Genomic DNA, 27,204 nt, shown 5'->3' on the forward strand with positions numbered 1-27,204 from the left:
ATTCACTTATATAGGGTCATTTATAACACCAGTATGCCATCAATGTTTCAGCAGGATTGGAGATCGACACTTGAAAATAGTTCAAGATATGTCATGTATAGATCTTTTAAATCGTTGATTGAACCTGAATTGTATTTAAATGTTATAACACACAAATCTCTTCGCATAACATATTCAAGATTTCGTCTCGGATTGTCTGAAATAATGGTTAATATTGGACAACATCGTTCTGTCCCGAAGCCAATGAGATTGTGTCCTTTCTGTCAAACTTGTATAGAGGATGAACTTCATATACTGCTTGTTTGTACTGTTTATACTGATTTAAGGTAAGCATAATATTCCACAGAAATACCTGCGTTTATCAAATTTGTATTCATGTAAATCTCTGTTTGAATACTAATGATAGAAAAACAATTCTAAGGTTAGCACTTTTTGTTCATCATGCACTTTCTCGGCGCAAGAATCTTATAGTATCGTGAAGTCACTTCGTAAAATAATTGTGTACATTCACTTTGTAACATTGTCTCCACATATGTATTTTATGCAGCAGTTGTACTCACGGTTATTATCTCTTTGTACTCTTGTTTTGTATATGGGCCGGAGGCCTTAAGTACAATAAAACCTCTTGATCTTGATCTTGATCAATGAGGACCGACACTTAAATTAGTGAATTGTGGCAAAACATCGTTTTAAATTTGTTACGAAACCTTTGGACATTATAATCAGAATCTAAAAATGAAATATTCTTTCCAACAGAATAACAACCGTACCGCTGCTAGACAGTTGGAACTTATTTTCACCGCATTCACATGTCTTCCTTCTATATGTCATATGTTTTAACATAATGTGCTATTATCACATCTTAATGATGCTTGAATTTTATTTATCAATGCCGTTTTGATAAATTCCCATGTTTCCTGCGGCAACGGTCTAAGACTGGAAAACGATATGCCCTGTCGTCATGGAAACAGACATTCTGTTTTTAAATTTGTTGTTGGAATACAAGCTTCGTACAGCGAAATGTTGGGTATTGTGTAATACATTGACTTTACCTTACCTGAGGTACAGAGACTAAACATAAATGTATTGTCTTCCAGAGCTCACCTGACAATGTAGCGACAAATTGAAATGGTGATGGAGAAATCATAGCCACAGTTGCTTTTCAAATTGTCGTAAACATGACGGTAAGAGTGAATGAGTATGGTTTCACGCCGCTTTTAGCAATATTCCAGCAATATCACGCGGGGGACACCAGGAATGGGCTTCACACATTGTACCCATGTCGGGAATCGAACCCGGGTCTTCGGCGTGACGAGCGAACGCTTTAACCTCTAGGCTACTCGACCGCCTTATGACGGTAAGATGAATTGGTTGTAGGGTTGTACCTCGGGGGATACGGTTTGACGTACCTTGTGTGTTCCACTGACTGTCGACTCTGGGTACACGGCCACACAGAGGGTACATTAAACCACTGCCCCGTCGTGATAAGCCAATAACTTACAACATCCTATTTTAAATATCACGGCCATGTCCAATAAATCACTCTTGTAAATTAAAACTCGTAAAAAATGAAATAAAGCAAATTATTACTACAGTTTCGAGGAACAAGGACGCGGTTTATTTATCTGCAGTAACGGTTATGACTACAGCTTCTTTAAGCCTAAATATTAAGCTTCCAGTCCTTGGAGAGGTGTCTATTTGAATTCAATTACATGTATATAGAACAAATCAATGTATTTTCTAAGCATTCCCGAAGCGTCATTGAAATCAGCGTCAGGAACATGATGTTTCGTAGAATCAATCATAGATACAAAAAATGAATATAAGAAATAATAAAAATCAAAACTAGATATAATCGATGTATTCTGGAAACAAATCACCTCAGGCGTTGAATATGCTAACCATACTTCGAACAATCAATCACATGTGTTCATTACACATATAATGAATCAGTCAAATACTTGTTCCAGATGGAAGAAAAACGTCCACAGATTGTGAGGGCTCTATATGGCCGTGTTAACACAGTGGAGGTAGGTGGCAGCGTCCGTCAAGGCGGGCAGGGTGTAGTAATGAAGAAGACGGTCTTTCCAAATGGCCCACGAAGCAGCATCCGCAAGTTTGGGGATTGATCTGTTGAGGAGAGTGATGGGTGTCCCTGTCTTGTAGTGGTCAGCAACCCACTGGACAGCCTTATGGATACCGTTCCTTCTTGTGTCCAGAAGACAACGACAGACGGAATCCGATGGTGTTGTTTTCTCCATGGTCTTGTACACGTCTAGAATCCTGGTCCATAGGTCCCACATGTGAAAGTTATGTACGACTCTCTCTATTGGAGACCAGTTATCCCCAAGCCCATCAGTTGGCTTGCCGAGATTGGACAGGATCTTGTCGATGGTGTTCATGCTGTGCGTTCTGAAGTCTGAACCCAGAAGGTCATTTGGGGCGTATGGACGTACAAGCTTCACTCCGCTGAGGTCGTGGTTGACGGTGGGGACGTTGTTGTCCTCGGAGGCGTGTTTGCTGAACATACGGAGACCCTGGACTGTCATCGAGTGAATGGCATGAGCAACGGTCTCGTTGAAGTTCTTGGACATGCCGCCGGAAATAAGGGTCTTGGTGCAGTCGATGGAAGCAGCATGCGTCGCGGCTGCTACAGCAACGACACACAGGATCACGCGTATCATCATCATCGGTTGCTCGTCCACAAAAACTGAACGTTCCCGCTGTATAAAGGAGCATAAATACAAGTTGGACCGACGTATTGTATTACACACCCTCGTCATGTTTCAAATGCCTTTGGCTTCTAATGTTGAATATGGTCGTTGACCTATAATAGTTTGTTTACAAAACCAACCAGGACGTTTGCAAAGTGGTTTAGCTATTGCCCCCTTCCGGTGATGTACCAGATTACCCTCAATGTTGAAGTAGACGTTATTCAAGTTGTACCCAAGCTGTCGCCAAGGTCATGCATCTATTCATGTTCGTGTTTCAGTGCGCATTGAATAATTTGAAACGGTTTGAGCCAAAGTATGAAGTAATAATATACTCTTACGTCAGTCATTAAGTTACACATGAATGATAAACGTTTTTCACGAATCAATCTGTTTGTTGTACGTTTGATAACACGTTCTGTAGAACCGGTGAAGATCCGGGCTGGTATAGGTCTTAAGCAACAAATGCTTATCGTGAAAGGCGACTATCCTTGTCGTAAGAGGCGACAAACGGGATCGGGTGGTCAGTCTCGCTGACTTGGTTGATGCATGTCATCGTATCCCAATTGCGTAGATCGATGCTCATGGTGTCAATCACTGGATTGTCTGATCCATATTATTTAAAGACGGCCTTCATATAGCTGGAATATTGCCAAGTGCAGCGTTAAACAACAAACAAACGAACAAAACGTTCTGTAGTGTTTAGTTTAGTATTGAATCATAATTAGGACGAAAGGCGTGACAGAAATAGTGACATGCCTTGCACTGGTAATCATTGCCTCATAAAAGAATCGTTTTAATGCTGATTCTGTCCATGAATGATGTACGGGTAAGCATTACAGAAGTTAATACCCACAAACACTTGTTTCTTAGGAACAATTATTTATAATATAACGTGTACTTTGATCCTTCTCACTTAAGGTAGGGTAATATTTCCCCATTAACTCCTCTCGTCAACCATGAGACACGTGACGTGAATGAACACAGATAACACAAGTAGGTATCAGTTGTAAGCAGAACAGGATAGGCAAGTATGGACAGCAACAATCCCACAAGGAGAGGATGCGGGAAAATGACACTAATCACGCTGAACATAACTTGCCAGGCTTTCTCCTATGGAATGGAAACGGTGGCCTAGTCGTCTGAGTCACCGCAATTTGCTGCTCAGAAGTGCGTCTCTTGGGACTAAAGAAACCTATTATCTTGGGTTCGAATACCAAATTCGCCTATTTTAGGTTTGTCAACTCCCACACTGTGCTTTAACTGAAATACTGTTCAAGGCGCGGTTAAACCCAACCCCACTCACTCATTAATCCCTAGCGTGACATTCGCGAAAACAAAGTCTATTATACCGCCTTACACTAAACAGGATAAGATAAACGGGATTTGTAGATATACTCGCAGACAGATCGTAGACGCTCAACTCACGTTTGTCTCCTGGAATATAAGCATTCACTACAGGAACTCGCTTTGCTGATGATACATATTCTGTTTTAAGAATTATGTGAAAATATACTGAATATTCCCCCACAATGAGCCATGAGGATTACCATCTGTATGTGATTGAGGACAAATAGGTAATTAACATATAACCATAACAAAGTTTACACAACAGTGTTTGAGTTGACAATAAATGGTTCAGTGTGAATGTTTCAATTTAAACTTTTCTGATCTTTATCAATATGTTTTATTTCTACAAAACACGATCTACTGATAATTTAATATTCCCATTGAAAATGTTTCCTTAGTCAAGGAGGTCCGCAAAAACATTTTTAGGAACAAAGAAAAACAAACGCGGTGAAAGTTGGATCTCTGACGGCTGTATCGATGGCGGTGACTCTCTCCGTGGTAGATCGTTGTAAGACGTAAATCTACCCCACTCATAATGAACTACGGCCACTATCACCTGATCACAGGGTAAGAACCAGGGGTTTTGTTCAGAATTACTGGCATTGTTCCTCGTGACTCATGTTGGTGGAATACACGTGGAGAACAACCCACATTCTGGCTTCTACCTCGAGAATTAAAGTATTTCACTCGTCATTGTCCTGGAAGAGTTATCGGTATTTGATCTCTCGGTAGGGGGCGCTCCTCACTGGCTTCTCGGGTTGACAGATGGCACGATTATCAAGTAAACCCTAGCTGCCGTTCAGGGATACCAAGTGAAAGCAATTCACGTTTCTTAGTAACTCACAGTGACGTTTGAAGGGTTATATGCTTCCAATATCAAAACATGTGAAGAGGAAAGTCGTACAATAAAATACAACAGGTGGGTTTGGGGGGGTCGTGGCAAAAAGTATTAAAATTAACAAGGTGGCTGACTAGTTCCCCTTGTGACGAGTGAGTATCATTTTACACCGCTTTTAAGCTTTTATCAGTGTGACAGCCATGTCGAGTTAGTCACGGAAGGGACGAAGGGGAGTTAGTATAGAAACCGGTAATTCGGCGTGACGAGCGTGAAACGCCAATATTTGAACTCTTACAGGAGAAAATTCATCATAAAAATCGGCGCAACTCAATCTCCCGACATGGTCTTTAGTCTGAGAAAAGACTAAGTATGCCTTTAACGTTGACTGTCTAATATATATGCTTTTAAAAACAGTTCATCCAAGAACAAAATATGTTACTGGCTAGGTTACCCTTTAGAAAACGAATAATTTTGATCATCTGTGATTCTGTTTCTCTCTGTGTCATGGTAGAATTACATAACTGAAATATGCGCACTATGAATTATCAGCCGCAAGTGAGTCTACATAGATCGTCAAGCGTTCATAAATTCTCGCAAGTAATCTGAGAATATGCAGAGTACTAAAAGTATTGTTCACACGCATACAAGCATAGCATAGCAACTGCAGGGCAAGGTCTATATTTATACGTGGACATGTTGTGAATGTACTCAAGATAATCCCAGCGTCGGCCCGGTATAGTTATTGTAAAGCTTGATTATCATAATGATGTGGTTTTGTCCGACCGAGCACCGGGATATATTTCTTTATAGAGGCTAGGTGACGATATAGCGACCCTGGCCTTTACACATTAAAGACCGCCGGTCAGCCAGGACTTTCATGCTGACCACTCAGTCTGATGTAGTAAGTCGTCCTGTTCATGCATTATTTTGTTGTTTAACGCAGCACTCAGCAATATTCAAGCTACATGACGGCGGTCTTTAAATAATCGAGTCTGCATCAAACCATCCAGTGATTGACATCATGAGCATCGATCTTCGCAACTGGGATATTTTGACATGCATCAACCAAGCCTGACCACCCGATCCCGTTAGTCGCCTCTTACGACAAGCATAGTCGTCTCGTACGGCAAGCATGGGTTACATGACATTATGAACATGGTTGTATGCCACAGCAAAACCTAAGTGATGGTGATCACAGACCTACTGTTAAAACGCCTCTTGTCACGGTGTTCTGTGTACATGTACATCTGTTACTAATTACTTATATTACCAATGTGTTACTAACTTTGTTTTACTATATACGTCGTATTACTAAAACTTTGTTACTTTATACTTTGTATGTTGTACTGCAAAATAGATTAAAATATTCTTCGTATTGCAAACAATGTGTTACTTTATACTTTGTATGTTGTACTGTAATATAGATTACAATATACTTCATATTGCAAACATTCTGTTACTTTATACTTTGGATGTTGTACTGTAATATAAACTCAGTATTCTTCGCATTGCTAATAGTGTGTTACTTTATACTTCGTATTACTAACATTGTGTTACTTTATGCTTCGTATTACTAACATTGTGTTATTTTATGCGTCGTATTACTAACATTGTGTTATTTTATGCGTCGTATTACTAACATTGTGTTACTTTATGCTTCGTATTACTAACATTGTGTTATTTTATGCGTCGTATTACTAACATTGTGTTACTTTATGCGTCGTATTACTAACATTGTGTTACTTTATGCGTCGTATTACTAACATTGTGTTACTTTATGCGTCGTATTACTAACATTTATACGTCGTACGTAGTAATGTGATTAGATTACTTTATACGTCGTCGTTCCAACATTGTGCTGACGCATAAGTCGCATTTCTCGGGCGGTGGGGTAGCCTAGTGGTTAAAGCGTTGGCTCCTCACGCCGAAGTCCAGGGTTCTATTCCCCACATAGGTACAATGTGTGAAGCCCATTTACCGGTGTCCCCGCCGTGATATTGCTGGAATATTGCTAAAAGCCGAGTAAACCATACTCACTCACTCACTCACTCACTCACTCACATTACTGTATGTGTGTGTGAGGTGAGTGGGGTCGGGCATGGAGCATGAAAGCAATTGTATGTTTGGAAGGGCTGATTAACCACTAGGCTGCATCACAGTCCTGAGTTAGAGCGCGTGGGTGTGTGACCGGGTTTGGTTTGACGCCACTTAGAACAGTATTCATATTATATCACTGCGTGTCAGCTGAATGCGGGAGGCTAGCCAAAAGTGATGCAGGTCTGAGACGTTAACCGCTTTGGTGAAACCCACGAGCATGGTGCTGACAAACCTAGAAACATAACCGGGGCGAACCGGGATTCAAACCCATAATGGTTTCTGGCGTGTTCAGGGGACGCAACTCTGCAGAGCAAATTGCAGCGCTTTAGACGACGAGGCCATCCGTTTTCACTGGGTTAAATTAGACTTACATTACTGATACAGAGAATGAAGAAGAGTAAAGAAAAACGTTTAAGAAATCTATTCGTTTTGCAACACAACGGGAGACTTTTAATGACAAAGAATGGTAAATTGCGCGCCTTAATAGACTGCTAGGTAAGAGGGAAGTCAGCCTGGATTACTTTGAATTGGAAGTGACAACTCCACATCAGGAGAGCTCTGATAACGATGATTGACTCGGGTGAGAAGTTTTTAATAGTGGGGGTGGCCCAGTCGTCTAAGGCGCCGCGATTCGCTGTGCAGAGTTGCGTCCCTTGGGCACGCCAGAAACCTATGATTGTGGGTTCGCATCCCGGTTCGCCTCGATCTTGTTTCTAGGTTTGTCAGCACCATACCCGTGCTCGTAAGTTTCACCGAAGTGGTAAACGTCTGAGACCTGCATCACTTCGGGCTTTCCTCCCACATTAAGCTGCAGGCCGTGATATGATTTGAATACCGTTAAAGGCGGCGTTAAACCCTATTCACTCACTCGCTCTTTAACAATGCCGATATCTTGAAGTATACCACGTGCATCACAGAGTGTCACGTGTGTCATATAAAAGGATAACACTGTCATAAACATATGATATATTACTTTAATTATTTCCCTTGTCAATAACAAACCTTTCACTGAAAGATAAATTATCATAAATACACACAAGTATCAATGATATGAATAACGGAACTGGTCCCCTGGCGACCACAGCACTGCTGAAGTTAATATGCCCGTGTACAATACACACTGCGAGAAGCTTTTCAAAAGGCATATTTCATTATAGATATAACACGCGCTGACAGGAGTATTGGAGTTGAAACTATGAGTGCCACTGGTATTAATGACAGCTAGTGACCGGCAGGGTGGCCGGGGTTGACAGAACATGTGATTTATCTTGTGTGATCTGGTGCACACAGGTCTTGCTGTGGGGCAGAGTGACACATACACTCTCTTCACGCAGTTTGAGATGTCACGCCGGAGGCGGTGTCGTTGTCATGCTGTAGGCGACGTGTGACGCCGGCAGTCTTGACAAGCCACACTGCATTAATTTCCAGATCGAAGTATGCATCGGCAGCAAACACTGAGAGGAAACCTTAAACGCAGTGGACGATAACACGTTGGCAGGTAAATAGTGTTGTTCGGTGTGTATTTACATGTTCTTTGTCATGTTTGAGTTCTGTTTGACATCATGAGGCACGGTGATGATGTATTTGCACGTGTCAGAGATACTGTGTAATAATTGAAGCGTTGTCGAAATATGATCGTTCTATGGCAATAATTGTCTCATAATAAAGTGTAAAGTTGGATTCAAGTACGGTAAACTACGGTTATGACGAACTCAAAGGGACCACTAATGTTAGTTCGTTATAACCGTAGTTCGTTATAAGCATATGTACCGCATATATATAACAAATTGCCGGGACCAAACAATACGTTCGTTATACCCGTCGGTTCTTAATAAGCGTGTTCGTTATAAACGTAGTTTACTGTGTAATATTTTATGAAATATGGATATAACGAAGGAGGTGTGTGTTTCAGCTTGAATCATTCCTTGTTTTGTTTGTATTTTGTGTGTCTGTAAGTAGTTCGTGATGTTTTAAATGTGAACGGTTTTATTTACTTATATACTTAGTAAGGATGAAATACGTAGTGTTCATACTCTATCGTGTCGCCGATGGTAATGTCTACACATATATAAGTGTCTAACATACACCTTTGTAATCTTATACTAACAATGCAGTGGCCATTCACGTGGCAATAAATACATATAATGGAAGCAATACATTTTGAAGACTGGGATTTGTGTGGGTTCTCAAGTTATGCCACTTATACAGAATATTATTAACGCTGACCAAATACCCCCCCCCCCCCCCCCCCCCCACACACACACACACACTATCCCCACCCCCACCCTACGTCTACACGGTGCTTCCAGGATTGCGTGACAGGGGACACTTTCACAGCACCACCTTCCACAGACTCACACGCAATGAAGAAATGAAACTGCATTGTAATACCATTGATATTAATCAGTTTTGCTTTGTAATACACCCGACCTGCATTTCTATGTAGGTATTTTAACCGAAAGTAAGCATTGTTGACGACAATAGGCCGACATTTCCTCAATATGGTAGTGTATAAAAGATTATAGAAATCCTCGATTATGGGAAAATATTGACATGTAGACTTTTCTCAAATAAGCCGACTTTAATTTGAGTCTGTCTCGCGCGGCGATACGAGAAAGGCGCGGCTAGAATGTCCGGTGGTCTGTTGGCGTAGTGGGGGATTTACAACACCTGGTGAGAGAACCAGAGAACGACTGTCACTTACTCTCCTTCTGATGTTTCATGATACTGAGAGAGCACCTGGCTCAGGTAAGACTTACTTCCTGACACATGGTGATTTGTTTCTGACCGGACACTACACTGACTTGTCCCTGGTCTGACTAGACAATATACACTCACTTGTCCCTGTTCTGACTAGATAATATACACTGACTTGTCCCTGGTATGACTAGATAATATACACTGACTTGTACCTGGTCTGACTAGACAATATACACTGACTTGCACCTGGTCTGACTGGACACTACACGACTTATCTCTGGTCTGACTGGACACTACACGGCTTATCTCTGATTTGACTGGACAATACACGACTTATCTCTGGTCTGCAGGATACAACACGACTTATCACTGGTTTGACTGGGCACTGCACGACTTTTCTCTGGTTTGGCTGGACACTACACGACTTTTCTCTGGTTTGATTGGACACTACACGGTTTATCTCAGGTCTGACTGGACACTACACGACTTATCTCTGGTCTGACTGGACGCAACACGACTTATCACTACACGGCTTATCTCTGGTTTGACTGGACACTACACGACTTATCTCTGGTTTGACTGGACACAACACGACTTATCTCTGGTCTGACTGGACACAACACGACTTATCTCTGGTCTGACTGGACACTACACGACTTATCTCTGGTCTGACTGGACACAACACGACTTATCTCTGGTCTGACTGGACACAACACGACTTATCTCTGGTCTGACTGGACACAACACGACTTATCTCTGGTCTGACTGGACACTACACGACTTATCTCTGGTCTGACTGGACGCAACACGACTTATCTCTGGTCTGACTGGACACTACACGACTTATCTCTGGTCTGACTGGACGCAACACGACTTATCTCTGGTCTGACTGGACACTACACGACTTATCACTACACGACTTATCTCTGGTCTGACTGGACGCAACACGACTTATCACTACACGGTTTATCTCAGGTCTGACTGGACACTACACGACTTATCTCTGGTCTGACTGGACACAACACGACTTATCACTACACGACTTATCACTACACGGTTTATCTCAGGTCTGACTGGACACTACACGACTTATCTCTGGTTTGACTGGACACTACACGACTTTTCTCTGGTTTGATTGGACACTACACGACTTATCACTACACGACTTATCTCTGGTTTGACTGGACACTACACGACTTATCTCTGGTCTGACTGGACACTACACGACTTATCTCTGATTTAACTGGACACTACACGACTTATCTCTGGTTTGACTAGACACTACACGACTTATCACTACATGGCTTATCTCTGGTTTGACTGGACACTTCACGACTTTTCTCTGATTTAACTGGACACTACACGACTTTTCTCTAGTCTGACTGGACACTACACGACTTATCTCTGGTTTGACTAGACACTACACGACTTATCACTACACGACTTATCTCTGGTCTGACTGGACACTACACGACTTATCACTACACGACTTATCTCTGGTTTGATTGGACACTACACGACTTTTCTCTGGTTTGACTGGACACAACACGACTTATCTCTGATTTAACTGGACACTACACGACTTATCTCTGGTTTGACTAGACACTACACGACTTATCACTACATGGCTTATCTCTGGTTTGACTGGACACTTCACGACTTTTCTCTGATTTAACTGGACACTACACGACTTTTCTCTAGTCTGACTGGACACTACACGACTTATCTCTGGTTTGACTAGACACTACACGACTTATCACTACACGACTTATCTCTGGTCTGACTGGATACTACACGACTTATCTCTGGTTTAACTTGACATTACTGTCTCTGATCTGACTGTCAACACTGCATCAATGTGTCAATGCAGTATTAGTTGGACCCTGAGGTATTGACGTGTGACTTCTTAGGTTCAGCATCAGTTTCCAGCAACAGTACCAGTGTAATCTTTCACTGTATGTGTCACGCAAAAGTACATGTATGGTATAAGTTTGTAAATTGACAGAAATGCCATCATTATATCTGTATCAGTGAAGTACCATTGCACAGGCGTGTTCACTATTTCACTCTTGTAAAATTAAAACTCATTCATTGACTTCTTAAAACTCGTTAAAATGATATTTCTTATTCTAACTCTTCAGAATAACTATCTTGTCATGGGAGCTTTAGCAGCTCTGTCATACGATACGGGCTATAGAGACGGCCGCTGTTTACTTTTGTGTTTACCTGGCCTTCCCAGAGGATAAGAAGATTAAAATATATTAATAAATATTGTTATATCTGCGCCTAGAGATTTTATTATATCGCGGAATGCCTCTTACAAATTCAATAACACGACCATATTGCTTAGAGTCCAACGCACCGCAGAGATTTTATGCATTGTATAAGTATCTGACAGCTTCACGATAAAAACTGTTCTTTTTTTCCTTCGCAATCAGTCATAGGGTACACAGGGCTGTGATCTTGGCTTAACCAACCCTTTGCACTCTCGTCTTCCACGGGGTGTTCATATTACTGAAGTGGTAAATAAGTATCTTTACCCACAGGAAGAAGATAAGGATAAATTACATGGATTAGATAAATTACATGGGTAAACATCGTCCCCAATATTGTCCTAGTGGTGAGATTAATCCAGTTTACATAAAGATTGCATTATTGCACCCGTCAGTTATTGTCCACCTTCCTGGGGACAACTGTGTATATCCTATATCACAAGTTAAAGTCATATTGTGTTGATTGTCTAGCATTCTATTGAAACTGTTGAGTGCAAGTTTTATTAACTTCCTTCACCAGTTGACCGCCTCCGTGGTCTAGTGGTAGAGCGTCCGCCCGGAGAGCTGAAGTTCCGGGGTTCGATCCCCAGCCGCGTCATACCAAAAGACGTTAAGAGATGGTACTTGTTGTTAACCTGTCTGGCGCTCGGCATTAAGGGGCTAAAACAAGGACTGGTCGGCTCGGAGTCAGTATACTGTGTCTGAGTGGGGTATTCATGTTAAACTGCGGCATGGTATCTCAGTGGACTAGTACTATAAATCGGCATCAGTCCGGACCAGTACAAGCAGTCACACATACACGTGCATGCACGTCGCTATATAGATTCAATAATCTTTGACGCGACGTTAAACCCAATTTCACCTCACCTCACCTTCTTCAGTTAATGTAGAACATCACCTTGGCTCAGTCAGGCTAAGGATCCTCCTTATATTGGATCACGTTCTCTGTATTTGTTTACAGACTGAGGCTTAACGTTTTGTTGTATTTTCGATGTCCATGTTTTGTGGTTGTTCCTATTCATATCATTTAGGATGATCTGATGTCTTTTGTTTTACTTTTATTGATAAATATGGTGTGTGTGTATTTTTCCGACCGATACGCAGCCAGTTACAACCTCTCATTATGACACGTCCTGGTTGGCCTGTAGGAATCTGTCATCTGTGTTACCTTTGTATTGGACCAGATGCCAGATTACCTACGACCTGAGATGTTCAGTACCGACCTAGGAAGGCTGTCACCGGTAGATGACGTCAGCCAGAGGCCAAACATGCCCAACTGCGTGTCCTACCGCTAGCTCAGAGACTGTAACTAGCTGCCTGTCGAGTGATGTTTCAGTTATATTGAAGCTGTCTCCATGTCTAGTCTTTGATAGGTATTTAGAAGATCGAGAAGCTTGAAAACATGACACTTTTTATGGATACCAGCTTCCCTATTCTTTGTAACGACGTTTGAGGGCTACCTACTTATTTTGGGCTTACTTTAACATGATTCACCTGTTGAAGGAGAAGTAACCCCGGAACGTCGGTACAAACAATAAAGACGCTGGTATTCAAACTAAAAGTGTGTATTCGGGTCTTGATAATGTTTCAGATCTACTTTGGCTCTAGGGGTTCTCTAGTTTTAGAAATAAACATCAAACTCGCCGCCATGCTGACTGTTGGTTGTCGTGAATGTATTATCCCCTAACGTATTAGCATGTTTTTTATCATCATTTTGACATACTTAACCCAAAGGATTTATCCCGAAATATGCACATTCACGATAGAACGTTATAGGATAGACGCTTGATTACCATAATCAATATCCGTGAATTAGACAATCGCGTGCTTACATTCACCTCTGGATATAAGTGGCCACCGGTGGTTCGTGTGCAGTAGATGTCAAGGTTGGCCGTAGCGAAAAGAACACAAATTGTGCTTGTGTTTGGCCTCGTGTATAAGAGTAATTAACGGTAACTGTCATCTGTGCCCGGCTCCCATGTGTCCTTGACACAGTATAACCAGCTTTCAAGTCTCTGTGACACAACGTGACCACTTAAACCTATGTGACACAAAGGGACCATCTTTCTAGTCTGTGTGACACAATGTGACCATCTGTCTCGTAGGTGTGACACAATGTAACCAATTGTCTCATTTGTGACACAATGTTACCATCTTTCTAGTCTGCGTGACACAACGTGACCATCTGTCTCGTAGGTGTGACACAATGTAACCAACTGTCTCGTTTGTGACACAATGTGACCATCTTTCTAGTCTATGTGACACAGAGTAGCCAGGTATCAAGTCTATGTGATAAAATGTGACAGCTATCTAGTCTCTGTGACACAATGTAACCAACTATCAAAATTATGTGATAAAATGTGACAGCTGTCTAGTCTCTGTGACACACTGTTACCAGCTATCACGTCTATGTGATCAAATGTGACAGCTATCTAGTCTCTGCGACACAATGTTATCAGCTGTCTCGTCTGTGACACAATGTAACCAGATGATTCGGCTATGTGACACAATGTGAACATCTGTCAAATCTATCTGACACAATCTGACCCACTGTCTAGTCTGTGTGACACAATGTAACCACCTGCCTTATCTGTCACACAATATAACCTGATGTCTTGCCTGTGACACAATGTAACCTGATGTCTTGTCTGTGACACAATGTAACCTGATGTCTTGTCTGTGACAAAATGTAACCTGATGTCTTGTCTGTGACACAATGTAACCTGATGTCTTGTCTGTGACACAATGTAACCTGATGTCTTGTCTGTGACACAATGTAACCAGATGTCTCGTCCGTGACACAATGTAACCAGATGTCTCGTCCGTGACACAATATAACCAGATGTCTCGTCTGTGACACAATATAACCTGATGTCTTGTCTGTGACACAATGTAACCTGATGTCTTGTATGTTACACAATGTAACATAATGTCTTGTCTGTTACACAATGTAACCTGATGTCTTGTCTGTGACACAATATAACCTGATATCTTGTCTGTGACACAATATAACCTGATGTCTCATCTGTGACACAATATAACCTGATGTCTTGTCTGTGACACAATATAACCTGATGTCTTGTCTGTGACACAATATAACCTGATGTCTCATCTGTGACACAATATAACCTGATGTCTCATCTGTGACACAATATAACCTGATGTCTTGTCTGTGACACAATGTAACCTGATGTCTTGTATGTTACACAATGTAACCTGATGTCTTGTCTGTGACACAATGTAACATGATGTCTCGTCTGTGACACAATGTAACATGATGTCTTGTCTGTGACACAATATAACCTGATGTCTTGTCTGTTACACAATGTAACCTGATGTCTTGTCTGTGACACAATATAACCTGATGTCTTGTCTGCGACACAATGTAACCTGATGTCTTGTCTGTGACACAATGTAACCTGATGTCTCGTCTGTGACACAATGTAACCAGATGTCTTGTCTGTGACACAATGTAACCAGATGTCTCGTCTGTGACACAATGTAACCTGATGTCTTGTCTGTGACACAATATAACCTGATGTCTCGTCTGTGACACAATGTAACCAGATGTCTCGTCTGTGACACAATGTAACCATATGTCTTGTCTGTGACACAATGTAACATGATGTCTTGTCTGTGACACAATGTAACCAGATGTCTTGTCTGTGACACAATGTAACCTGATGTCTTGTCTGTGACACAATGTAACCTGATGTCTCGTCTGTGACACAATGTAACCATATGTCTTGTCTGTGACACAATGTAACATGATGTCTTGTCTGTGACACAATGTAACCAGATGTCTTGTCTGTGACACAATATAACCTGATGTCTCGTCTGTGACACAATGTAACCAGATGTCTTGTCTGTGACACAATGTAACCAGATGTCTCGTCTGTGACACAATGTAACCTGATGTCTTGTCTGTGACACAATATAACCTGATGTCTCGTCTGTGACACAATGTAACCAGATGTCTCGTCTGTGACACAATGTAACCATATGTCTTGTCTGTGACACAATGTAACATGATGTCTTGTCTGTGACACAATGTAACCAGATGTCTTGTCTGTGACACAATGTAACCTGATGTCTTGTCTGTGACACAATGTAACCTGATGTCTCGTCTGTGACACAATGTAACATGATGTCTTGTCTGTGACACAATGTAACCAGATGTCTTGTCTGTGACACAATGTAACCTGATGTCTTGTCTGTGACACAATGTAACCTGATGTCTCGTCTGTGACACAATGTAACCTGATGTCTTGTCTGTGACACAATGTAACCTGATGTCTTGTCTGTTACACAATGTAACCATATGTCTTGTCTGTGACACAATGTAACATGATGTCTTGTCTGTGACACAATGTAACCAGATGTCTTGTCTGTGACACAATGTAACCTGATGTCTTGTCTGTGACACAATGTAACCTGATGTCTTGTCTGTGACACAATGTAACCAGATGTCACGTCTGTGACACAATGTAACCTGATGTCTTGTCTGTGACACAATGTAACTTGATGTCTCGTCTGTCACACAATATAACATGATGTTTTGTCTGTCACACAATATAACCTGATGTCTTGTCTGTGACACAATGTAACCTGATGTCTTGTCTGTCACACAATGTAACCTGATGTCTTGTCTGTGACACAATGTAACCTGATGTCTCGTCTGCCACACAATATAACCAGATGTCTTGTCTGTGACACAATATAACCTGATGTCTTGTCTGTGACACAATATAACCTGATGTCTTGTCTGTGACAAAATGTAACCTGATGTCTTGTCTGTGACACAATATAACCTGATGTCTTGTCTGTGACACAATATAACCTGATGTCTCGTCTGTGACACAATGTAACATGATGTCTTGTCTGTGACACAATATAACCTGATGTCTTGTCTGTCACACAATATAACCTGATGTCTTGTCTGTGACACAATGTAACCAGATGTCTTGTCTGTGGAACAATGTAACCTGATGTCTTGTCTGTGACACAATGTAACCTGATGTCTTGTCTGTGACACAATATAACCTGATGTTTCGTCTGTGACACAATGTAACCAGATGTCTTGTCTGTGACACAATGTAACCTGATGTCTCATCTGTCACACAATATAACCTGATGTCTTGTCTGTGACACAATATAACCTGATGTCTTGTCTGTGACACAATGTAACCAGATGTCTCATCTGTGACCCAATGTAACCTAATGTCTTGTCTGTGACACAATATAACCTGATGTCTTGTCTGTGACACAATATAACCTGATGTCTTGTCTGTGACACAATGTAACCTGATGTCTTGTCTGTGACACAATGTAACCAGATGTCTCATCTGTCACACAATATAACCTGATGTCTTGTCTGTGACACAATATAACCTGATGTCTCATCTGTCACACAATATAACCTGATGTCTCATCTGTCACACAATATAACCTGATGTCTCATCTGTGACACAATGTAACCTGATGTCTTGTCTGTCACACAATGTAACCTGATGTCTCATCTGTCACACAATATAACCAGATGTCACGCCTGTGACACAGCTGCCAAGTTTCCAGTTGTCTAAGTCTCACCAGGTCAGTTGTGTCATGGGCGGAACTAGGTGTCTATCGGAAATTAAACGTTTCACGCATATTCCCGAAATGACTTCTTGTCACAATAACATTCTACCTTGATTTCAAGTGTCACAATATCAACGCCCACGTCTTATGTTTGTTAAACTACGAAAATGGTGCGACATTGTCTAAAGACACTATTCAGCTATTATACTACCTGTCAGAATGCAGTTTATCAAGTTTATACAAGCAACCGAATTTTTCATACCACATTGTATTGCGACCTGATTTATTAAACAGTCGTATTTGCACGACATTAACCGAATTCTTACACTATGCCCTGGCAAAATATTCTGCATTTTTTTTTCGATCGAATTTCAACCCGATAAGATATGTTGTACCCCAAATAGCTCTATTGTCGTGTACAGTTCGACACGCTTCCTTCCTTCCACAATAACCAGGCAATGACTTACTAAGCCAGCGATTCAAACAGAGAACGCCATATTGTTGAGTCGTTTCACACTATTCACACTATTCGTGACCGTGCAGTGACAACGATGTTTGGTGTCAGGCGAAACCTTTGGGAATTGGCCTAACGATTACAAAAAGTTTCGCCACGCCTCGCATCGTCCATGACATGGGTTGCCTGTGGGTGATAGACGCTGCAATTACTCACTGTCCATGGAGGAATAATTATGGAAAATCCATATCACACTACTTATCTCCGCTGAACGATGACGAGAAGTTGAATGTTAAATAGCATTAATCTCCGGTTACAGAATTAAGACGTTTATAGATTCTTGTCGATAGAAACGCCTGGTCATTAAACGATTTGCGTGTGCTACACTTGATCAATTTCATTTGTAGGGCCCATTTTAGTATCCTCGTCTGTCCCGGTATCTCGTATCCATTACGAGAACATATCGGTGTTCGAGCATTGGCGGTTGAGCATCAGTTTGCCTGTCTCAAGTGAGAACTCTCAAAAATCAGTACGGGATGAGTGCGAGTGAGTGAGTTGGGTTTAACGCCGCTTTTGACGGCACAGTTATATCACGGCGTGTCAGCTTAATGTGGGAGGAAACCCCATAGCGATGCAGGTCTCAAACGTTTACCACTTCGATGAAACCCACGAGCACGGGTATGGTGCTGACAAACCTAGAAACATAATCGGGGCGAACCAGGATTCGAACCCACAATAATAGGTTTCTGGCGTGCCCAAGGGACGCAACTCTGTACAGCGAATCGCGGCGCCTTAAACGACTGGTCTTCGTAAATTTGAATATAATAGTTGATTTATCCCTTTTCCTTTAAACGTATGCATGACCATGACTGACGATTAACGTCGCTGCGATGACGTGGATCCTCGTGCATCGTGTGCTCGTCACGCCAAATGACCATGCTTCGATTCTCTCCATGGGTACATTCCATTCCCTTTCTCCCACGTTGACATATTGCTAACACGGGCGTATAACTATACTGACCAACTCACTCAGTAACTTACGCGATGCGATAAATTGTACAAAACCTTTTCGAAATTCTTAATTCTCTGCCGAAAGCGGTCCATCGTACAATTCCGACTATATCACAAGCAAGTATTACATAGTGATGATACCAGGTGTCTTTGTCCAACTGGGCCCTCGGTGGGGGTAGGCTAGTGGTAAAAACGTCGCTCGTCAGCTAAAGGCCCGGGTTCGAATCCCCTCATGGATGCAATGACGCTCGTGTCTGGTCTCCTTAGCGATGACATTGCTGGACTATACGTACTCAACCATGCTCACTCACTCACTCACTCGGTCTCACACAATGATCCGTAAATGGCCACATATTTTAGCCTTTTTAAAGAACCAGCGTCTTGTCACAGCTTAAGAGATGCGGTGGTGTAGCCTAGTGGTTAAAGCGTTCCCTCGTCACGCCGAATGCTCGGGTTCGATTCCCCATATGGGTACAATTTGGTAATGTGTGTGTCATCCGCCGTGACACTCACTCACTCACTCACTCTGGTATCATGAAGTGAGCTGCATGTTCCTGTCGGGTCACTCCTTCATTCATTCCAACGGGGGGCACAGGGGGCCCAGTCGTCTAAGGCGCCGCGATTCGCTGTGCAGAGTTGCGTCCCTTGGGCACGCCAGAAACCTATGATTGAAGGTTCGAATCCCGGTTCGCCCCGATTATGTTTCTAGGTTTGTCAGCACCATACCCGTGCTCGTGGGTTTCACGAGACCTGCATCACTTCGGGCTTTCCTCCCACTTTAAGCTGACACGCCATGATATAACTGGAATACTGTTAAAAGCGGCGTTAAACTCAACTTACTCACTCATTCATTCCAACTAAAGAGAATACACTCACATACCTCCACGGTGAATCAGGCTGTGTTACCTTTGGGACTCCCGGGCTAAATCCTCAGATCCACCCTGGATTGACTAAAATACTAAACCTGCGCGGAACCCTCATCCGTCACTCAAGCAAGCATGGTGTTATCTTGAAATCAATAAGGTCTGAGGGTCGCCATATTCCCACCCCTTACACAACCGTGTTTACTTGATGGCTCACCGTCTGTATACTTATGGTTGTTAATGATCCCAGGGCAACTGACCCCCCGGAATACTGCCCGTCCCTCATCCACTTATTGGTTCCTGCGAATAGGACACGTGTATTTATGTTTGTTTGAGGAGCCCGTGACAATTGAAGCATTGCATGCAGCAGGCTACTTGTTGCCGTGAGTGAGTGAGTGAGTGAGTGTGTTGGGTTTAACGCCGCTTTTGACAGTATTCCAGTCATTGGAATTCCAGTATTGGCGTGTCAGCTTAAGGTTGGAGGAAAGCCCGAAGTGATGCAGGTCTCAGACGTTTACCACTTCGGTGAAACCCACGAGCACGGGTATGGTGCTGACAAACCTAGAAACATAATCGGGGCGAGCCGGGATTCGAACCCACAATCATAAGTTTCTGGCGAGCCCAAGGGACGCAACTCTGCACAGCGAATCGCGGCGCCTTAGACGACTGGGCCACCCGTGCCCCCTGTTGCCGTGAGAAGAGCTTAAGAGTATACACGTGCTTACTAAAGACTCACAGATTGGGGGTTCAAGTATTACATGGTTGTATTACCATTTTCATTACAGAAACTTCCAGAGGGCTGTTTTATGGGGACAATATCCCGAAGTAGGGTAGGGTTGGACTGTTGGTTGTCATCAATAGGGGAACAATAAATACTTCTGGGAGTTATAATATAAGGTTGCGTTTGCAATGTTTCAGTCACATATTATTAGTTATCGAATCATATGGTTGTTTGGCCTGGGAATTGTGTTCAAGAAAGTCATTGTGCAATAAGTGTGAAATAAATGCTCTGTTAGCATCCGTGCCTTTTGAAAAAGTTTTTTTTTCCCTCGGACAGTCTTTTTTATTGAAAGAGGAGCGAAGGTACAGTTATTAAGCATACTACACATTTGAACGTTTGGAAGTTTGAGTGAGTGAATGAGTATGGTTTTACGCCGGTTTTGTTTGCACTATTCCAGCAATATCACGTTGGTGGCCACCAGAAATGGGCTTCACACATTGTACCCATGTTGGGAATCGAACCCGGGTCTTCGGCGTGACGAACGAACGCTTTAACCACTAGGCTACCCGACCGTCACTTGGAAGTTTGAAAGGTGTACACTAAGTGCTGACGTATTACAACATAATGAGTAACTCTTCTGACGATGTGTTTTCAAAATGTATCACAGCCGTCACACGGAGATTGTTTATGGATCATTTCCATTCTTCTGGCACTTGTGGTGACTAGAACAAACCCCTCATGTACCAAACATTCGCAGCAGTTCGCTGTGCAGAGGTGAGTCACGTCAGATATCCATGATCCTAGATCTCCCCGATTGTGTTTCTAGGTTTGTCAGCACCATACCCATGCTCGTGGATTTCATCAAAGTGGTAAACGCCTGCATCACTTCTGACTTTCCTCCCACATTGAGCTACACGCCGTGATATAAATGGAATACTGTTCTAAGCGGCGTAAAACCAAACTACCTCCCTCACTCACTCACTCACTCACTCACTCACTCATGAACCAGAAAGTTGCATTCGGGTTGTCCTAGCCGGGTGGCGTTGCTCGTTGTTTGTTGCTCATGTAGTAGTTGTTGTCAGTCAGAAGTTTCTAGATAAGGCCTGACTTCATCCGTGAAGATCAGGGTTAGAATAGGTCTTCAGCAACCCAGGTGACTATGCTTGTAAGAGGCGACAAACGGGATCGCTAACTTGATTGATGCATGTCATCGTATCCCAATGACGTAGATCGATGCTCATGATGTCAATCACTGGATTGTCTGATCCAGACTCGGTTATTTACAGACCGCCGTCACATAGCTGGAATATTGCTGAGTGCGGCGTTAAACAACAAACAAACAAACAAATCAGCCTGGTAACGTTTTGATTGTCTGTAATTTGTTGGTCAAATTCAATTTCCAAGTGTATACTTTCTCTCCGGCAGTTGAGATGAATCACTGCTGACAAACTCAATGCTATCCAAACACACAGCAGTACTGGGGTGTAGACCTACTGAGCGGTTTAACACCGAATGGGAGAAAGACACCGAAGTAGAACTTGAGATTTTATAACCGATTTTTATTATCATTCCTCCCTCGGAGTTTCTTTACAGGCGATCGTGACAATGGACAGAGTTTTTGTTTCCGTTCGATTTGATCCCATGTTAGCGTCAACAACACTTGTGACAACCGATAGCTACACGAGAGGGTGATATTGAGGGTGGTATTGACTGAAATCGACGGGACAACGGGGAGTGACGTGTTACCTTTTACCTAATTATCCCTACTTAAAGTGTCGCTATGCGCATGATGTCCTGTGACATAGACATGGCTGTTTGTGTCTGCCTGGCAACCACTGAATAACGGGAACATAATGGGTCTCTCCACCCTGGGAGTATCTGGGCTGGGATAACGTGTACTGTTTCGAGACATGATAAAAACAAGCGTCAACTTCTGAAAAGTGCGTTACAGTTTTTTTGCGATGTGTCATTCGACTCATTGATTTGGTCTTGGATCTCATTGTTGGTTTCAAGGAAAGGGAAACTGATAAAAGAATGGCCTGAAATGTTATGATTCTGTCTCTTAAAACAACAAAATCACTGCCTCAAGCAAATATATGTCCGGGTTTCACTCCCGGAAAATCCTGAGACTCTTAATCAATACCGCTGCCCGTCCAGCCCTCGTCATGCACCTGTCCACTGTTCAGTTCTTCTATTCGAAAAGTATGTACACGAATTTTCTAGCTTTTAATTTTGTATGTTGATATTTTATGATTTATCATTTCATATGAAAGCTTATATTATTTTTTTAAAGAGAGATTCGCCTTCATGAACAAACCGTGTACATACCAATTTGTTATTGCGAAAAATGAGACGCAATGAGAAACTGAACATTTCTGAATATCGTAAATTTATGTTATTCCGGAGTTTTGAGGTCTGTACTCGTTGATGCACTGGCTACAGCTTGTCTCATAGTTCATGACGAGGCTGTTATCTGTGTATGTTTTCTGAACACACAGTAAGCTATCTTTAAATGTAAAAGCAACAAAAACATTTCAATAATCTTAAGAAATCCCGTTGTACGATTCCGACTATATCATGAGCATGTGTTTATGAATTACTATTAATTTGTTATCATACAAGGTGTTCGCGTAAAGGTGAGTGTATCCTGCCCCACCGGCGGCTACCGTTCTCTAACACCTGTAAAGGCAAGTCAAAACTTCAGCAAAAAAACGGTAACATATGGTTCAAGTAAAAAATAGGGAACTGCATCGGACATTATTTTGTGTCACGAAGCGTCAAATGTGGAAATAACGCACCCCATCTCTTTTCACCTTCCCATGTGTTACGATTTGACACAGACTAACCGCAATACTGCAAATCTCTACAGTTACGATATTGCAGTTACGATATACAATCGTTTGCAAAATAAACGTTTTGACATGACAATTAATTCTAAGTTGAAGTATTATTTCCTTCATCATGTTAATGATTTATCTCATGTCCATATGTCTGCAGGGCCAAACAGTTACTAATCCCAGCCATGCCGAGACGATCGTATGAAACCAGTATTTACCCCTTCAGCCGTCGCCTGGAGACGAAGAGACAACGAAAAAGAGCCGAGTTCCTCGAGAGCATTGGGGTTAGGTTTGAGGGGGACCCTGAGTCAAATGACCTCCCCCACATCTATCTCCCCCGGCTCCACAGACAGAAGACAGAGAAAGATCAGAATACGAAACTAGGGGACGCACTTTTGAAGCTAGCTCAGGATAGCAGCACCAATGATCACGTGACATCTCATCAGGACCAGATGTCCACAGTTCAACGAGAAATTCGAGAATTCACTGACTGGATCGTTCCACATCTCAGGAAAAGCGGATTCGAATTAGATTTTAAACGTCCAATTGTCATTGAAAGCATTCCACCATGGACGACAGCCGAGAAAGAAATTCCATGTCTTTTGCCATTTTCTTTGAAGAAGGTGAGGCTGAAGCCTCTGGATCCAGGCTACGTCGTCATGCAGTTACCCAGACGGGACTCCACTGATTCTGACGAATTTTCGAATCTCCGTTCAGAAGACAGGCTCCACCTGTCACCAAAGAAAACGTATCACCTGTTTCACAAAATATTGAAAAAGGCTTTCCAGAAGGAGTCTATACCGTTTGAGCGTCTGCGGATGGTTCTGAAGGATAGCCGTTACTGTATATACTACGATCTGAAGAACTATGGTTGGAGAATAGAAATCATTCCTGCAATACACATATACAAATCCAACGCCGTTCTTGTGTCCAAACCGTTTGACATTGATGAAAACGCTTCTTCAGAAATGCGATGGAGAATATGCTGGGCCCAGAAAGAGGCTGAAATCATCCGATCAATCTCCTGTACAGACAAAGGTATCAGGACCAAAGCACTGCAGATTGTCTGCAAACTGTGCCAGAAGGACTGGCGTCTGAAGATGCTGACACCATACCAGATCCAGACAACGCTATTGTTCGACATGGATTATCATGTGGATCACTCACCACGGTGGCAAAGAAGCAGTCTGGAGGAATGTGTCCTCTCTCTCCTCAACAGACTCTTACACTATGCCAAGGCGGGATACCTGCCTCACTTTATCATTGAGGGACTAGACCTGTTCGGTCTGCTGGACCCCAAGACAGTCATCCTGTACAAGAGCGCCTTGGAGAGACTGACCACGAACGAGAAGGCTCTGATCAGCCTCATTGAAAGAACTCGTCCTGAAGATGACGCTGAGCCCCTGTGGCTTGAACCTAAACCTGACAGTGTTGCCCTGCCCAATTTACAGATTCCGACTTACACTGGAATTGTCTGACAAATATTATAAAAGATCCGTTGCCTGTAAGGTATGTGGCATTCCCAATGGAACAACCGAACGGGTGACCTCAAAGGGATACATTGCAGAATAAAATGTTGGCAGTTGGACCACAGACTTGCAGCTTGCTGGTGAATTGCAATAGGTAAATGTGGTCTGAATGACTGATCACTGAATCACCCATTGTCGGAAGCTTATCTCAATGTTCGGAGGTTGAATTAGAAATTGATTTGAAATAAAAATCTCTCATAAATACCTCTTCACATCGCAACGGTATAACGCATCCGTGGCTCTAATCCATGGTGTTATCCTAGCTCTACGACCATATATTAGTATATACGACCACATATTTTGACAAATTCTCGATTACAAAAGAACATTCTGGAATGGCTAATAGATAGTCTACATTGTATGGATTCAGTCGTTAAACCCGTAACTATCGTCCGGAGTTAAAGTTTTCGAGGTTGCACGATTAGAAATTATATTCCGACTGTCACTTTCCTAATCTGGTAAGCGATGCTCAGATTGGTCGGATGAAAGGTCGTTCTGACATGACCCGTAATGGGATGTCCTCAGATCTTTGTTTAGCGGTAGCGGGAACTGAGGTCTGATTTAAATGAGATCGGAATAATGCCTTAAGATTCATGCAAACAAGTTAAACCCCTTTCCATATTCATAAGCTACTGCACGATTCCAACCATATAATGAACATGTGTTTTTGAATCACTATCAACTAGTGATGATGCCAGGTGTTTGTGAAAAGGTGAGGACGTCCTGTCCCGAAGGTGACACACGCAAAGGCACGTCAATTGTTAAGCAAACAATAACACGGGAACATGTGGTACACGTCAAAATAGGGATAATGCATCGGACATCATTTTTGTCACTGATGCGTCAGTTTGGAAATGTCCTCCACGTGTCTACCATAGAATATTTTGAATTCCTTAGTGAGGCCTTCAATGCTGTAACCCTATATCAAACAACTTTCGAGCAAGAGTCATTATCTTCGTAGAAAGAGTATGCTCGATGGTACCGCAAAAGTTGTTATATTTAGACACCAAAGTATGGACCTGCTGGAGATGCTCGATATAAAGTAAAGGGAAAGTTGACTTTTGTAAAGTTGAAGTAATCTCTCTTGTCATACAGTCTTAAACACATTTAACATGAAACCCCGTCAATCAAGAACAGTAGAAATTGTCCAGATTAACAGATATCTGAAATAATGTGTGAGTGTGTTGGGTTTAACGCCGCTTTTAACAGACCGTGGCAGTATTCCAGATATATTACAGCGTCTCAGTTTAATGCGGGAGGAATAATGATTCACCGCAGGACGCATATATGTAGACAAATGGGGTTTTATGCACTCTTCGTGTTCTTCACTGTTAGGACATAACCATTTAACACATTTATGGAAAACATAGTCCGACTTTTTCAACAAGATTGAAAATTGAAGAAACCCCTGTATTAAGCTCAATGGGTCATACCTGGTGTTCTAGCACTAATCAAGTGAGGTGAGGTGAAACTGATTTTAACGTGTTCGAGAATATTGCACTTACATAGCGACGTGTGTGCGTGCGTGTTTGGACTTGTACAGGCTAAAGTCGGTTTTATAGCGCAAGCCCACTGAGATACCACTCAGCAACGTGGAAACCCCACTCAAACACAGCATACAGACTCCGAGCCGAGCAATCCTTGTTTTATCCTCTTAAGAACAAGTACGACACGGGGGAGCGAACCACCGACCTTCAGTTGTCCTGGCAGATGCTCTTGACACTAGACTACGGAGGCGGTCCCAAGACAATTGAAATCTTTGCTAAAAACTGGTCTTAGATGTTTACAACTTCATTGAAACCCATGAACACGGGTATGGTGCTGACAAACCTAGAAAAATAATCCAGGTGAACCAGTATTCGAACTCATGATCACAGGTTTCTGGCGTGCCCAATGGATTCAACTCTGCCGCAAACTGTTGTACCTTACACGACTAGGCCATCCGCTTTCACAGGGTTAAATTAGACTTCCGTTACTATGCCTGGGAAGAAAGCATGGCGAATTTCAAATTGCAGCGATTTAGGGGCTTTCTTGCCTGTCCAAGCTGTTGATCAAGCTGTTGTGAACAGTGTAATTGTTTGACAGATGACATAGAAATAAGTTGTTCGTATGTGAAGGATAACAATCTGTTCGCAATATCTCAGGCCCAGTCAGTGAAAGTTTTGATTTGTTCACAACTACCAGGTACACTTACCAGTATGAATATTCCCATGACCAAAGGAACATAATAACAGTTTGTTTGA

General features: G+C 42.3%; 2 protein-coding genes across 6 annotated transcripts; one reads left to right on the forward strand and one right to left on the reverse strand.

Annotated features, from left to right (window-relative positions):
- Window positions 1-1,846: 1,846 nt before the first annotated feature.
- On the reverse strand, window positions 1,847-2,789 carry LOC124122415. Its single transcript, XM_046485501.2, has one exon. The coding sequence runs from the start codon at window positions 2,781-2,783 to the stop codon at window positions 2,004-2,006; it is 780 nt and encodes a 259-aa protein (XP_046341457.2). The 5' UTR covers window positions 2,784-2,789; the 3' UTR covers window positions 1,847-2,003.
- A 5,330-nt stretch (window positions 2,790-8,119) lies between these two features.
- Window positions 8,120-25,233, forward strand: LOC124121759. 5 transcript variants are annotated; one of them, XM_048396965.1, is made up of 2 exons: window positions 8,120-8,511; window positions 23,593-25,233. In XM_048396965.1, exon 2 carries the CDS (start codon window positions 23,618-23,620, stop codon window positions 24,908-24,910), a length of 1,293 nt encoding a protein of 430 aa, XP_048252922.1. In that variant the 5' UTR covers window positions 8,120-8,511; window positions 23,593-23,617; the 3' UTR covers window positions 24,911-25,233. The 5 variants fall into 5 exon arrangements, with proteins under 5 accessions (XP_048252922.1, XP_046340774.2, XP_046340783.2 ...); XM_046484818.2 differs by having other exon boundaries at window positions 8,121-8,494; XM_046484827.2 differs by lacking the exon at window positions 8,120-8,511 and adding an exon at window positions 9,630-9,744.
- The last annotated feature ends 1,971 nt before the right edge of the window (window positions 25,234-27,204 follow it).

The sequence above is a fragment of the Haliotis rufescens genome, unplaced genomic scaffold, assembly GCF_023055435.1.
Source record: "Haliotis rufescens isolate VD_foot unplaced genomic scaffold, xgHalRufe1.0.p SCAF_16, whole genome shotgun sequence".
Lineage (NCBI taxonomy): Eukaryota > Metazoa > Mollusca > Gastropoda > Lepetellida > Haliotidae > Haliotis > Haliotis rufescens.

Coding starts and splice junctions, on each gene's coding strand:
- LOC124122415 (XM_046485501.2), bottom strand. CDS start 2,783: ATGACGAGGGTGTGTAATACAATACGTCGGTCCAACTTGTATTTATGC.
- LOC124121759 (XM_048396965.1), top strand. CDS start 23,618: ATGCCGAGACGATCGTATGAAACCAGTATTTACCCCTTCAGCCGTCGC.